Below are 14,072 nucleotides of genomic sequence, written 5' to 3' on the forward strand. Positions count from 1 at the left end.
TGGGTAGAATCTGGCTTGTAAAGCCATGATTGAATCTAGAATGTCAGTACAAGGCAGGTCTGTTTGAGAAGGCAACCTGAAAGCAGTGAAACTTCTTTATTTAAGGAAGAGATAAACGTGTGTGTGCATGCATTTGCATTTAACAGTTTTCTAGCTAGAACCGTTATTAAATGATGCCCAATAGCAATTTTATCTCTTGTTATGATTTGTTTTATAAAGATGTAATGGTTCTCAGGAGAGTTTTGTGAAAACATGCAGAGTTGGTTTGCTTTAGGGATGCAGTTATGTGCCCAGTATATAAGTTGCAACTTAATTTTTTAAATATATATTGTGTAATGCTTTTTATTCCTGAGTGCTGGTCTCCATAAGCAATAGAGAGGGTGGCATCACGTGCTCTTCATCATTTTAGGAGTTCTTCTGAGGGATCTTTATTGTCACAGTTTTAACTTCAGAATATTCTCTCAATCCACATTCACCCCTAAAAGAAACCAAATTGTAGCATCAGCTTACACCAGACATTAATTCTTTATCAAGCAAAAACCTGCAAAGTGATTTCTTGGTAAAGTTAAGATATGAGCGAAAACTCCTGGCATAGATTTCTGTTGTTTTCTGATTTTGCACAGGTTTTCCTTTCATGCCATCTTCCAGAAAACCTGAAGATTTCAGTTTAGGTCAACTCCCACCCCCCTCCAATGGATGGGCTCCAGCATTTGACAAGGAGATACAGAACAACATTAAACCCAGAAATACTCACTGTTCATTGATGGAACTGTTGGGAGTGTTGTCCTCTGTCCTTTCCAGACCTTGAAAATGTCCAAACACCCAAGACCTACACCACTGGCCAGTAAAATTACTGCTTATATTTGCACTCAAGAAAGAGAAGGTCCAAACTGAGTATTATGGAAAATGAACTCCTCCTCACAACCCTGGATAAAGATGAACTTGACTGTGCAGAATTTAATGCTAACTTCACCATACAGATTATTTCAGGGGAATTCCTCAGAACCTCTTTGTAATAAGTGTGTCTTTCAGAATGGAGTGAGGGGCCACTGTTCAAAGCCATTAAGCCCTTCTGTATGCTCTTGGTGTTGCATAGCCTACTTTGCGTTTATCTCTACACCATACATTTTAAACAAAATATAACACCAGGAAAGAAAATCACTTCATTTGGGCAGGAATACCAGTATTTACCAGTCCATTTCAGTCAACCAACCTCATGTGTGATACAACGCTTGATGTTCAACTCAGACTGATGATTCAGGAGGCATTTTAAGGTTTCTCAGAGACTACATACATGCAAGGAAATACATTAGTAAAGATTTTATGACAAGTGAAAGGATCCCATTGACTTGGACCACTCCACCCCCACCTTTCAGTAGAAAGTGTTGGATTTGTCTCAAAAGAATGACCAAAAACTTCAGCTGTTTATCAGACTCGGCTGACCCACAGAACCATTCCCATATGGCTCAGTGAAAGCTGTCATTAGGAGCTGCGTGGAGCCCAGTAACTAATGCTGGTATGTCTGTGTGAACGCTTCTGCTTGATTCAGCAGGGCTGCAGCTTAGCTCCAGACATCTGCTGGATGCATTTCTGCAAGTCAGAAGATTACCTAGCATACACAGTATGCTTTACCTATGTTCTGACTGCCAGCTGGTTTCTAATCTTGGCCTGGCAAACAAAATTAGATATATTTATTGTTTGTTTCTTCAGCTCAAGGCTTCAGGGCCTTACATGTTTTTTTTCCTGGCCAAAAGTTTTGATGTGGACAACTGTGATGAATTCTAAGGCAAGTATTCTTCAAAAGTTAAAAAACTGCTCTTGCTGAACAGGGAGATGGGTTACTCCAGACATACAGAGTGGAAGAAACTGTGTGTGTTCAATTAAAGGTCTCACTTGTCCCCACAGCCTTATACAGGGAAGTAGGGAGCAGTAACATCCTGTTCTATGGCTGCTTTGTGTCTTTTTGGATGGCACTTCGGTATCAGAGTGATAATAAGGGTTGTGTATGTGAAAAGAAAGGAGGCCATGGGTCAAGTTTGCATGATGCTATCTCTTGGTTGTGTAGGTGTAAGGGAAAGGAAACAAACTGCTCTTCCAAAAGAAGTATTACACACTTTCTTCCATCTCAGAGACAAAAAAGATAAGGAAAAGAATTACAACTCCAAGCCATTCTCTGACTTGCACTTCTTTTTGGGAATGCAACTATGCACTCCTGTATCTCAGAGCAATTCAGACAACAGAATGACACCTCCTTCCCTTGAAGATGTGTAAATGTAAAAAAAAACCTCTTAGACTGCTTACAATATTCTTGTATTCTTAAAGTAGTTTTAATGTGAATCAGTTGTATTGCGTACGTAAGTTCTGGTGCTCTACTGCTATGTGCATACCCTGCTACATGTTGTGGGAGTGTGAAATGAGTGCAGCACATCTCAACTTCCTGTGTTCATTTTTTTCCCCCATGTGTTATAAAAATCTGTGAAATTAAATGCAGGAAAAAACCAAGTCCCAAATAATACAGTGCTAGCACAGGCAGCACAGTGACACAATTATGATTTGACTGTAACACAGTATTAGCTTAGCAATAACACACATATGTATGGACACTATCTCTTTTGTTGGTTTTGGTTTGGTTTTGTTGTTGTTGTTGTTGTTTCTTTCGGTGTGATTTTTTTCTTCTTTAGTTGTCTGACTCAACATTATTTACGCTATAAAATGTATCCCTTAAAAACAGATCTAAGAAACAGTGGCATTTTAATAAAAAGTAAGCAGATATTAATCCAGGGGGGAGGAGGTGAATTAGAAGGTGATATCTGATCAAAGAGGTTCTGAAAGCAATAGAATAATTACTCATAAGTAGATTTTTAGGCATCTTTGCAAGATACAGATTACTGCCATTCCAAACATTTATTGTTTATGATGAATATTTTCAAAGCTCTAGCTGGGAATCAAGTATACAAGTACCGTAGATTTTTCCATGGGATCTGGAGTGCTGCCTGGTTGGTTTCCTCCACTTTCAAAAACTCCTCGCTATCAATATGTGAGTATCTTGCTTGCACAGTTAACCTCCCTGAAGTCAACGGGGTCACTTCTGGGTGTCAAGTTACTCATGCGCTCTATGGAGCTTAGTAGTTTTAGAATATTTTCACAATGATAAGAGTTAGATGAGCTGACATATTTATGCCAGTGTGAGATCACCTCATAACTCATGAATGTGGAGACTAGTATGAATGTGTTATTCAAAGTACTCCCTAATGAGGGAAAATATTTCAGACTACATAGAGCTTATTTTATAGATCAAGTTGTATGCTTTAACATATTTAAAGTTTTAAAGAGTTTGACCTTACTTTAGTTTTATTGCTGAGTTTGCCATTAGCCATAAGCTATTTTGAAAGCTTAGGTGAGACATATCTGGTATACATGCCTCCTGCACAGAAATTAATTGAATCCTTTGTACGTGTAACCAATCTGGGGCTGATGCAATTGCTCAACTTCCTTGTGATTGTAATGAGAATTAAAAACTGGTAAGATTTTAAATTAGGTACCTGGGACAGTATTTGAGCTTGGAGCTCCATTTCAAAATACCTGCCACTTAGTTCTAAATGGAATAAGACAGATAAAAAGCTTTGAAATGGAAGGTGATTTTTTGAAAGGGATGTAAATACATTTTTCTAGCCTTCTCTAGGCCTGATTTCATGTAACTTTGTTTATAAATCTGGAAGAGATAACATTTTAATAAAACTCAGATTCACTTATATTAATAAATGTAAGAAAAAGTAAAGAAAGAAAAAAATAGCAAGAGAGGCAAAATATATGGCAAAAACTCTGAAACAAGACCACCAAACCAGTCAACAAACACACAGCAGTACTAAAGAGAGAATCTTTCTGCAAAAGTGCTAGGTAATATGGCTAAGAAAAAAAATCTCAGAAAACACAGGTTACAAGTAAATCATGTAAACCACTTGCAATTTGTCATCTTATATTATGCCTCAATCCCCAGATGGGAATATTTCTTGATCTTAATTTGCATAGAAGGATTCACCAATGTTTACTAACTAGTAGAGCTGAAAACAGTTCAGAAGACAGCAGCATAATACTTACATCTCTCTCCCATTGCCAGACATTTTGAATCCTCCGAAAGGACTCTGGGCATTTAAGGCATTGTAGCAATTTATCCTGTAAAAGGAAGAGGTATTCAGTCCAGCTGCACTGTCAGAGACCTTTAAACAACTCGGGGAGGGGCTGAAACTTGTGGGGCTCAAGACACTGTACACCTGGTAGTAATAATAACCTTGTCTCATGTTGAAAAGAAATTAGGTATTTATACCACAAAACACAATATTCTCCTCCTTACTCATTACTAGAAAGGGATTTGGCCTGTGAGGACTGGAGGAGAGCACGGAATACTTGGACAAAACTTCGGTAATGAGCTGTTAATGTGCTGACAAACCTCAGTGCCAGTTTATAACACAGAGCTATTAGATTTTAATTTGTCCTTTTTCTCCCTGATTTCTTCTCAATCTTTAGAATACCCAGGCTTGACATACCAAATTGCAAGCTATGAAACTGTAGAAGTGGTGTTACTTATTTTTAAGGATTAGAGAGAAAACGTGTCCTCTCAGTTCCTTAAATGTTGCAGAAGTACATGATATTTTGTGCCTTTAGCAGAAACCTCACAGGATTCTTCTGCTCCACAGAAAGTATCGTTCATACTCTGCTTTGTTTGTTTTCAGGAATGCCATTCAGCAGTGTGGTCACCATGATAATGGCAAGCTCGGCACTTTCCAGTTTTCACCCTCAGTGAGCAGTCACACCTCCCTACAGCTGTTCTGTATCTTGGTTAGTGATTCACCACCAGGATGGTCTTGATAAACATTTTTCAGACAAAGGGTGCAAAACTGAAGTGTCATAACGATAATGAGTCAAAGTCTTTATCTCCAAGAGCAGGAGAGTGATAACTTCTGCCTTACCAGACTGTCCCCGCCTGCATTGCTGAAGAGACTGTCAGGGCCTTGTTTATGTCATTTGTAAAGACAGCAGCTACCAGCCCAAAATCAGAATTGTTGGCTCTCTCTATAACTTCATCCATGGTTTTAAATCTCAGTATTTCTTGAACAGGCCCAAAAATCTGCAAGAAAGATTAATCATTAATAAATAAACCAGCCCACTCAGAGGCATTTTATTCCTGTTTTATTCTGCATTTTTCTTTTCTCTCCTGTTGTCTTTACGAATTCCCAAAGCATCATTTAATAGTGTCTGTAAAACTGCATGAATTTTCCAAAGCAGTTGTCTCTCAGTGGAACTCGTCCATTCTTCCCTGATCTCTTCTTGGAGATCTGAGACTTTATAGCCAGTGTAAAAATAGTTTCTTTACCCAACTCATATTGTCAGTTGCTGTGTGTGCATCAGGAGTTCTGAAAAGATTTAACGATTTTACTTTTTTTTTAAGTATAGTGGTAATTTTCACTCTAAAGCTTTTGTCTATAAAGTAAGCAAACGAAAAAAAGTCATGTTTAGGACATTCTAAAGTGATTTTGCCCTTGTATGTGAATACCTCCTCCTTGGCAATCCGCATGTCATCTGTTACATTGGAAAACACCGTTGGTTCAATGAAGAAGCCCTTTCTTCCTAGCCCTTTGCCCCCACATTCAAGTTTTGCTCCTTCAGTAATGCCGCTCTGAATCAGTTCCAAGATCTTGTTGTATTGTTTTTTATCAATCTGAAAGAGAGAAGCAGCTTTTTAACTTGCAGACCATACACTTGACAATCAAGTGAAGATTGTTTTTTTAGGCATCATGTCCCAGAGAGCAGACTTCTGCTTGTATTCACTGCTCTTTGAGCTGTAGATGCCAAAGATCTACAAATAGCTGCTGACTGTAACCTAGGGCTTAGTCTTCTTAAGGATGTGTCCCCCCATGTATGTGGCTCAATCCACATTCTTGCTAAGCAGTCTGGTTTTCTAAGCCCAAACAAAACATCGTTATTTCCTGTCCCAGGTTAACTTCCTGAAAATGGTGTCAGACCAGCTGGTTATTAGCGGCAGGAACATTTTCTAAAGACCTATTTGTAATTCTGCACATTTTTTTGCTTAGAATTCCTGTCTTTCTAGTGGTCAATGAGCACAGTTAATGGTTGTAAACAATTCTTGAAAGTAAGTGTCCACAGAAACTTTTGAGAGCTTCTCACAGTTTACAGCTGTATCTTGGATGCTGAAGACCAGAACCTTGTGGTTAAAGCTGGGAGGCAAACTTACTGATATTTAAGATGAGAATTTTTCTTTAACAAAAAGCACCTCTCAGCTGCACAGATTATCTACTCCTTTAAAATTTTAATCTTTAAAATGCTTATCATGTCAGGTACCCTGGAGTGCAAGTGAGCATGCACTGACTGACCTCTGTCTTAGAAGAGTTTAAATACTTCAAGCAGCTGCTGGACTGTAGAATCAAAGCTCTGTTCCTTTACCTGTGGACCTTGTTCTGTGGTTGGATCAAAAGGACTCCCCACAACTCTTCTCTTTGCACGTTCTACACTTCTTTTAACAAACTCTTCGTAGATTGATTCTTCCACATAAATCCGTGAGCCTGCAGTGCAGCATTGGCCTTGATTGAAGAAGACCCCTTGGTGAGCTTGTTCCACAGCATAGTCCACTAAAAAAACAAGACAGCATATGTTGCTCTGAAACGTCATAGACACAGGTGCTATTACACCACTGTCATGCCTATTACATTGTGCCACATTCCCCAAACTTCAAAGCAGAAGTAGGGTTTGGTTAAATAAAACAAGAGTGACCAAATCAAAACATAATATTGTTGTGTAGGGTCATAAATTAAGGTGATTCATTTCATTTTGCATCATAATCCCTGTGAACATATGGAGATTTTAAACATGTCTGAAGCTGATGGTTTTGTCGTTTATTCCACCCAGGACACAGCTATACCGGATGGATATTAGGAATATTACAATTGTTTCAGAAACACTAGATTGCAAAGGACCACCTGGGACTTCAGACATTGTCTAGGTAAAAGAGGGTCCATAAGTAATACATTCCACATGCCATCTCATGATACAAGTCACAAAATATTGCTTTATATCCACTGCAAAAGTTAAATCAAGTTACACTAAGATAGTACTTTAGCAGTCTATAGAAATAGGGTATGCAAGAACTTCAGCAGTGTCTTATATGCCAGCAGCATGTAGTTTATCAAATAAAACTCATAGGAGACCTTAGGAAGTGGTTTTGTGCCCCACATTACAGAAGTCTGTCTGACTCAGGTGGGTAGAGGAGGGGGAAATTTGTGACTGCAAGTTTGCACTCGATTTAATACTGCATACGTGAGTATATCTCAAGTGGTTGAGAGAATTTAACTTTGATAATGGCAACACCTATCCTTCCCAAAAGGCCACATTATTTTTCTGCAAGACAGAAACAGCTTTTCAGCCTATGCAGACGACTGGGCAAGGCTTTAAAAATACAGTCAATTATAGAACAATCAACCCTTGATTTCTACTCTAACTTCCTTGGAGGTACAACTAACTCATCTACTATCCAAGCAAGAGAGGATCCAGTTGTATTTAGACATTCAGAGCTAAATTCTCCCACTGGGTGTAATAGCTGACTAGACAAGAATATTGAAGCCACCCTTAAACAGTGATATCCTACAGCACTGTAATACATGTTATCGGCTGTAGCACTTTGCAGCATTGCTTAAAGTACAATCTATAATGGAATAAACAAAGCAATGGTGCTTTCAACACATTCTAGACAAATCCATCTAACAGAAATGTCTTATTCTGCCCTCAGTGTGGGGAAAAAAATTATATGGTGTGTTCCCTGGACCATAATCATATCTTTCTATTCCAATTCAGTCCATGGAGATTGAAAACGCTAGTGGAGAGAACTGATTAACTGATGTTTCCTCTATTGTTACCTCAATTTTTCCACCACAAAGGGGCTCTAACCATTCTGGTTTTTGGGTGGACTAAACTTTCACCAGCTTTGTCATGCTTTCTGCTAACCTTTGGCAGTGTTCCTCAAACAGAACAAACAGCTCCTTTGGAATGGTGAGCAAATTGCCTGCTGTTCTTAAATAATTGGTGCTTTGAAGTCTGAATCTCAGGTCAGGTACTGGTGGTTGTAATTATGGAAAGACCAGAGAACTTTAGTATGACATACTGTAGAACAGACAGTCAGGAAGAAGACTGTACTCTGTTATTCCCCCATTGCCTGCAACTTCTCCCAAGGTTCTCAACCTTTTTTGGCAAATACAGCAAGTCACAGATAAAGTACAGCTCTGTATGGCAGGCAGGAGCTTAACACAGACCTCCCCCCAGCATATATTACTCTACTAGAAACGTTCAGATGATCCAGTCTGAATTAGTAGCTTAGGGACATTTGGGATGTGGTGAATTCTGGTGAGAGATGAGGATGAGTAACTGGGGTAGAAGGCTGTAACATCTGCATTTGGCTCCAGCTGACGAGAGCCTTTTTAGCTTATGAGCACAACTGGCTATAATTTAGATCCCCAAGCTGGTGAAGCATTTCTATGTAGAAAAGCTCCTGAAAAGTTCTCCAGCTTTCCCTAGTTTTCCAAATATCAGAAAGTTTGTAAGATGAATATAGGCTTGTGATAAACTCTCATAATTCGGGCTATTCAGAATCATTTGTCTATTCGCCTTCCCCTCTAAATTAAAAGATCAAATCCTTCTATGTCTATTTGTTTGGGTTACAAAGTTCTCAGAGAAGGCACTGAGTACAGTGTGCTTGCACACAACCTGAAACAAGAGCTCAGAGCAAGGTGTGAACTGTCCCCTTCATCTTAGTGGGGTGTTAATGTCAAAATCTGCTGATTATTTAGATATCAATATTTTGAGCTATTTCATTGCTGATCATTTAGGTAGAGACTTCTAGTTTGTGTTTTTATCTTGTCCTAAACAGCTGCCCTGTACCTTCTCAGGTGCCAAAAATCTCAGCTGCACAACATCATCCAGCTGCCAAAATCTTCAGTTCCCTGCTGACAGTGGCAATGAGGATATTTCAATACACAATTTTTCAATTGTGAAAATTTAAAACATGGTATAGTCTTCATTTATACCTACTATCAAAACACCTTAACAAAGGAATATTGCACTGACCAGATTAGTAATTCAAGGGTAAATTAAAGCCCTCCCTTTTAATAATGTTGTGCAGCCAAAAAAAAATCATAGCATTTCCAAATGTAAAGCACTTAAACCACCTTTCTGTGGAGCTGAGGATGACAGATGTGCATGGGACCATGACTGTGGATAATGCCATTTCTATATGTTTGGCTGTAACTTTTTTTCTGTTTTTTTGTTGTTTCTGAATCTGTGGATTCAAATATTGTCTTTTTATAAAAAATATCACCCCTCAGGCTGCTTCTGTAAGATTAAAAGTGCCATTAGAGACAGCTCTACTGGGCCAAGTCACTTCATATGAAAAATGTGCCCTAAAATAAATTAAAAAAGAAAAGAAAAAAAAAGCACAACACAAACATATTTGTAAGAAAAATATGGAAGTGCTGACTTACAATCAGCATCTGCAAAAATAATGTTTGGGCTTTTCCCACCCAGCTCCAGTGTAACTCTCTTCAAATTACTCTTTCCAGCTGCTTCTTGGATCAGCTTCCCAACCTGAAAGGAAATGGAGACACATTTTACAGGGAATGTAGTCATACAGTTCATTTTAACAGCCAATGTTGGCTATCATTGGAACAGAGCTTTAAATAAGCCAGCAGGTTCTTCAATCCAGATTCTCATCAGCAGTGGACAGTTTTCCAGGCTTTTTTGCTAGAAATCAGGAAGGGATGAGGCAGAGCACAGAGTACCCTTCACCCGGTTGTATCTATGCTGAAACAGCTTGGGGCTTGCTTTCAGGGTGCAGTAAGAAGGCTGAATTAAAAATCTGAACTTGGTGTAACTAGAACTGCTTCCATCCAAACTAGTGGCATGTTCACAAGCTTTTAGATACTATTATTAAGAGATTTAGTTATATAATTTTTTTAGTGGAAAAAAAATAGATCTGATATCTGAGCATGTACTAAGCATATTACTATTCATTAATAATAACTGCTATTATACTTCTTTATAGTTGCCCCACATGATCACTGCTTTTATAGTTTATTTCACCCTTTACTATTTATAGTTACTAAACTGCTAGCCAGTCTATGTAGGAGGGCATTTGTTCTCCTCTAAATACAGTTTACAGTGCCCAAACATTTAAGTAATTTGACCATGAAATCATGAGCCACAGTATGTCAAATTCTGATGAAATCATCAGCCTTTTCTGCAGGACTAAGAGCACATAGCAGAATATCAAGTAGGGCAAGAAGTTACAAAAGCACCATTCCAGACCTGACCCTCAGCTGCACCACAGATAATCTAAATATTGGTTGAGGAGGTCAAAAGCACCTCCAAAATGTCTTTGTAGATTGTGGGATCAGCTGGAGCAGCCACAGACTGCAGCTCTCACCAAGGAACATGAGGGTAGGTTCAATGGAGTAGCAATCTGACAGCTACATATTTGATGTTGTTTCCACATCAGTACAGATGGAGAGGCAGCTTGTGTTCCCTGGAAATTCTCACCTCCCTGGATCAATGAACCCAAAATCGATCAGATTTGTAGTGTTGCAGTGTAACTATGCCCATTTTACAGCCATGGAAGTAATCACAGGTAGATTTGGGCCCTACATGGTAAAACACAGTATTAAGTATCTATTGAATATTGAGAAGTTTGAGAGCTTTGATAAATGTGTTCTTTTAACTGGGACATGCTCTGTCATCATGCAGAGAGTTAGATGTAAGATGGGAGTGAATCCAGAGCTAGACTTTCCACATGGTACTCTGATCTCTCTAGCTGTTTCCTATTTGAGGGCAGGTGAGTGAAATTCCCTGCAGTAAGGGGTTAATGGATGAGAAGCTGAATTTCTTAAGAGAACTGAAGGCAATCTGCTGGAGAAAGTTAAGTCAGCACTGGAGTAATCAGAAAGCAAATGAAACAGAAACCAGGGCCCCCACAGAAAAAAAACAAAGCAAGAACCCCACAGGATAATGAAGGAATTGTCAACCGCTTCATGTACCTTTGTGATTAACTGTTTATCTGGTGATACCACAGTCAACTGTGACTGGTTATTTCTTACAAAAACCCGGTCTATAAATTTAAAATTAGTTTCTCTTCTTTACCCCTGTATCAGTGGAACAGAGTGTTGACATTATCATGAAATTCCTTGCATATCCCCTTAATTGGAGCTGATTTTATTGCTATGTTTGACTGACAGCCAGAAGTGAACAAGAAAAAGAAGGACTTTTTCTGCCCTCCACCCCCACCACATACACTGAGCATGTCATCTGGAAATTCCAATCTCTCAAACTGTGCTGAAAATGTACACTGGAAATCAGTGACAGTGCCATGTTTATAGCCAGTGCCAGCCAATACCATTCACACCCTCACTGCCTTGAACCTCCCTCTCTCAAAGAACAACTGCCAGTTATTCCCACTCAAAAAATTCACAAAGAGCAGAACAGACAAGGACGCCAAAGCAATATGTTGAGCTTGCATCTCTCTGCCTTCCATTCTACCACTTTAATGTCCGTGTAAGTAAAGATTTGGAAAGGATTCTGTACAAACTAGGGATTGACAAATACGCAAATCCAATTATTATGTATATGACAAATATGTATGTGGCAAATACTGGAGTCCAAAGGGCTTGGAGGCAGTAGTGCTAATTCAGAAAAATATGGTCCAGAGTATTGTTAATACAGGGAGGTGGTTGTCAAGTTCCCAAGTATAAACTTAACAGACAGCTTCACTCTGTCCTTCCCATTAGAAATTAGTGCATACATCAGGATGGCAGGGCTCATGCTGCTCAGCATTTTTTGTTCACTGTGTTCCTATTGCGCCCTATGCACTTACAGGTTGAGAAAAGGCTTAGGGAAGGCAGCGGGCACTGTGATTATTTAGTGACAAAGGCAGCCTTTTGTCTGACCCTCTCTTTCTGGAGAGAGACAGCATGAAAGGGATAAGTGATAGTGTTGCAATCTCTATGGTCTTTCAGGACATGCTTCCTGTGGTGTCTCTCAGCTGTATCTGCAAGCTCCCAATAGGCAGTACAGCCTTGGGAGGGAACGCTGGAAGAGAGGACTCCCCCACAGATAATGGAGCTGTGCGATTATCCAGCAGGAATGTTGGCAGAGAAAACCCTGACTCCCCATCCTTGTTTTGAATAAGCTTCAAGATTGATATCAGGACTATCCCTGGATAGCTTGTGAAGTACCATAACCTTGTAAGCTGCATGGAGGGTGAGGCAGATGTAATTTGGCCCACCTCAGAGAAAGCAATTTGTTATTCAGAACAACAACAGTAGATTTAAGAAGCATTCTGTGGTGCCTCTGTACAAAAAGGTGATTTGAAGAACAGTCCTGCAAGAGTCTGCTTCTGGACTGTAAAGTGTATGACATTAGGCACAAAGCATTTGATTGTACTTATTTATGCCTTCTGTGTTTGGAAGTTTAATGTATCTTTCAAGAGGCTTATGCAGTCACATTTTAAATACTTCGTGCAGAAATACAAAAAAGTCTGTTGCTTTTCATGTTCTTTTAATTTTCTTTGTTTTTAGACAGAAATCTGTGTTTCTAAATGGTACAGGTGGGTTTGCCTGTTACTATTAAAGCACTGGGAGTCTTGTGAGTCAAAAGCAAAACTCCAAGATTTGTGATACTTCCTCTACAGTTCTGTCAGAATGCCTGGCTTCTTCTCTGCTCTGAACCTCCTTTGGATCACAGATATGCATTAAATCATTAGGGAAGACCTGACTGTAGGGGAACAGCAGTCTAGCTGAACAGTAGGTCATTTATTTGCATGCTGCTACAGTCAAGACTGTGAAGGTAAGACAGCACAGAGAGATACGTAGATAAAAAGATTCCATGAAGAGTGCAAAAATTGACAGAGAAGACCTACATCTTCAGTTACTGCCCACCTTTGCTATACCTTTCTTTGGATACTGAAAGAACATCTGAAGAACAGTAAATGGTTTGGGTTACAAGAGATTAAGTTCTGGGGAGATCAGACAGGAATTTTCTGTGTTTTTTGGAGTTGCAGTTTTCCCTCTCCAGCTACCGAGGCACAGCGTGTCAGGGTTTTGGCAAAACTTTCAAACCCATGCTGCTGCTTGCTTAGCCTGCCTCATTTTTTTCTTGAATTCCAGATTGTATGCAATATCTTTCTGAGAAACTTCTTAGGGCCTTCACGGCATGTTCAAGGTGTGTCTCCAGCAAAGCCAAGTGAATTTTAAAATACTGACATGAAGAGCATCTTTATTTGACTGTGTAGTGCCCTGTGTGAGAAGCAGCCCTGAAAACAGCATAGTGAATGGTGCAGCACAAGTAAAAAGGCAATCCCAAACAGAAATTCCTAGAGAGAATCCTAAGTAATAAAGGGCTCCTTTGTTCTTTGGTTAAATCCTGGCCCCATGGAAATCCGTGGCTAAATGCTGTTAACTCTGACAGGGCTGATAAACACCACCCTATTAGTTTCAGTTTTAAGAAGGTGAATTCTTTTGACATGTAGATTTTACAGGCAAAGAGGCACGATATTTGTCTAAGGAGAGCTCCCTCAACTCTACCAAAAACACCAAGAAAGGGAAAAGGGAAACAACTACTTCTCATTCAGGAAGCACAAGCTGTTCAAGATGCAATCAAAAAGATTCAGCAGGAGTGAATGATAATGCAACTTCCCTAAACCGTCCTTCTATTGAGCAGGGCATGTGTGTAGCACTGGAAGCTGACAGGCATCTCAGAACAGGTAAAATCACCTTTAGGATTCTTGTTGCTGAAGTAAAAAATGCCAGGATGCAATTCTTTATGATACCCCAAACCAGCAAGAGATTTTGTGATGCAGGAGAGCTGACACAACTCATTGCTCATGCAGTAGGTAGACATTCTGTCTAAATCATGCATTGTGACATTCATCTTGCTTCGGAAATGAGAATCCTGCTGAGTAAATTAGAATCAGTGATAATACAGCTGTTAGCTACAAACATTTGTTTGGCATGAATCAATCTTGA

The 14,072-nt window shown here is 39.4% G+C and overlaps 1 protein-coding gene across 3 annotated transcripts in view; it reads right to left on the reverse strand.

The window, feature by feature from the left end:
• Positions 1-394: 394 nt before the first annotated feature.
• ALDH1A2 (aldehyde dehydrogenase 1 family member A2) overlaps positions 395-14,072 on the reverse strand; it is a 54,881-nt gene continuing 41,203 nt past the window's right edge. For all 3 annotated transcript variants that reach the window (XM_057398358.1, XM_057398366.1, XM_057398351.1), the window contains exons 8-13: positions 9,543-9,645; positions 6,460-6,644; positions 5,552-5,716; positions 4,968-5,125; positions 4,099-4,173; positions 395-478 (exon numbers count right to left, since the gene is read on the reverse strand). In XM_057398358.1, coding sequence (XP_057254341.1) covers positions 406-478; positions 4,099-4,173; positions 4,968-5,125; positions 5,552-5,716; positions 6,460-6,644; positions 9,543-9,645 — 759 coding nt within the window. In that variant the 3' untranslated portion in view covers positions 395-405. The remainder of the gene's footprint in view (positions 479-4,098; positions 4,174-4,967; positions 5,126-5,551; positions 5,717-6,459; positions 6,645-9,542; positions 9,646-14,072) is intronic.

Source organism: Pezoporus wallicus, unplaced genomic scaffold (assembly GCF_028554395.1).
Source record: "Pezoporus wallicus isolate ANWC-B61680 ecotype Strahan unplaced genomic scaffold, APGP_CSIRO_Pwel_v1 contig_3952, whole genome shotgun sequence".
NCBI classification, from domain to species: Eukaryota; Metazoa; Chordata; class Aves; order Psittaciformes; family Psittacidae; genus Pezoporus; species Pezoporus wallicus.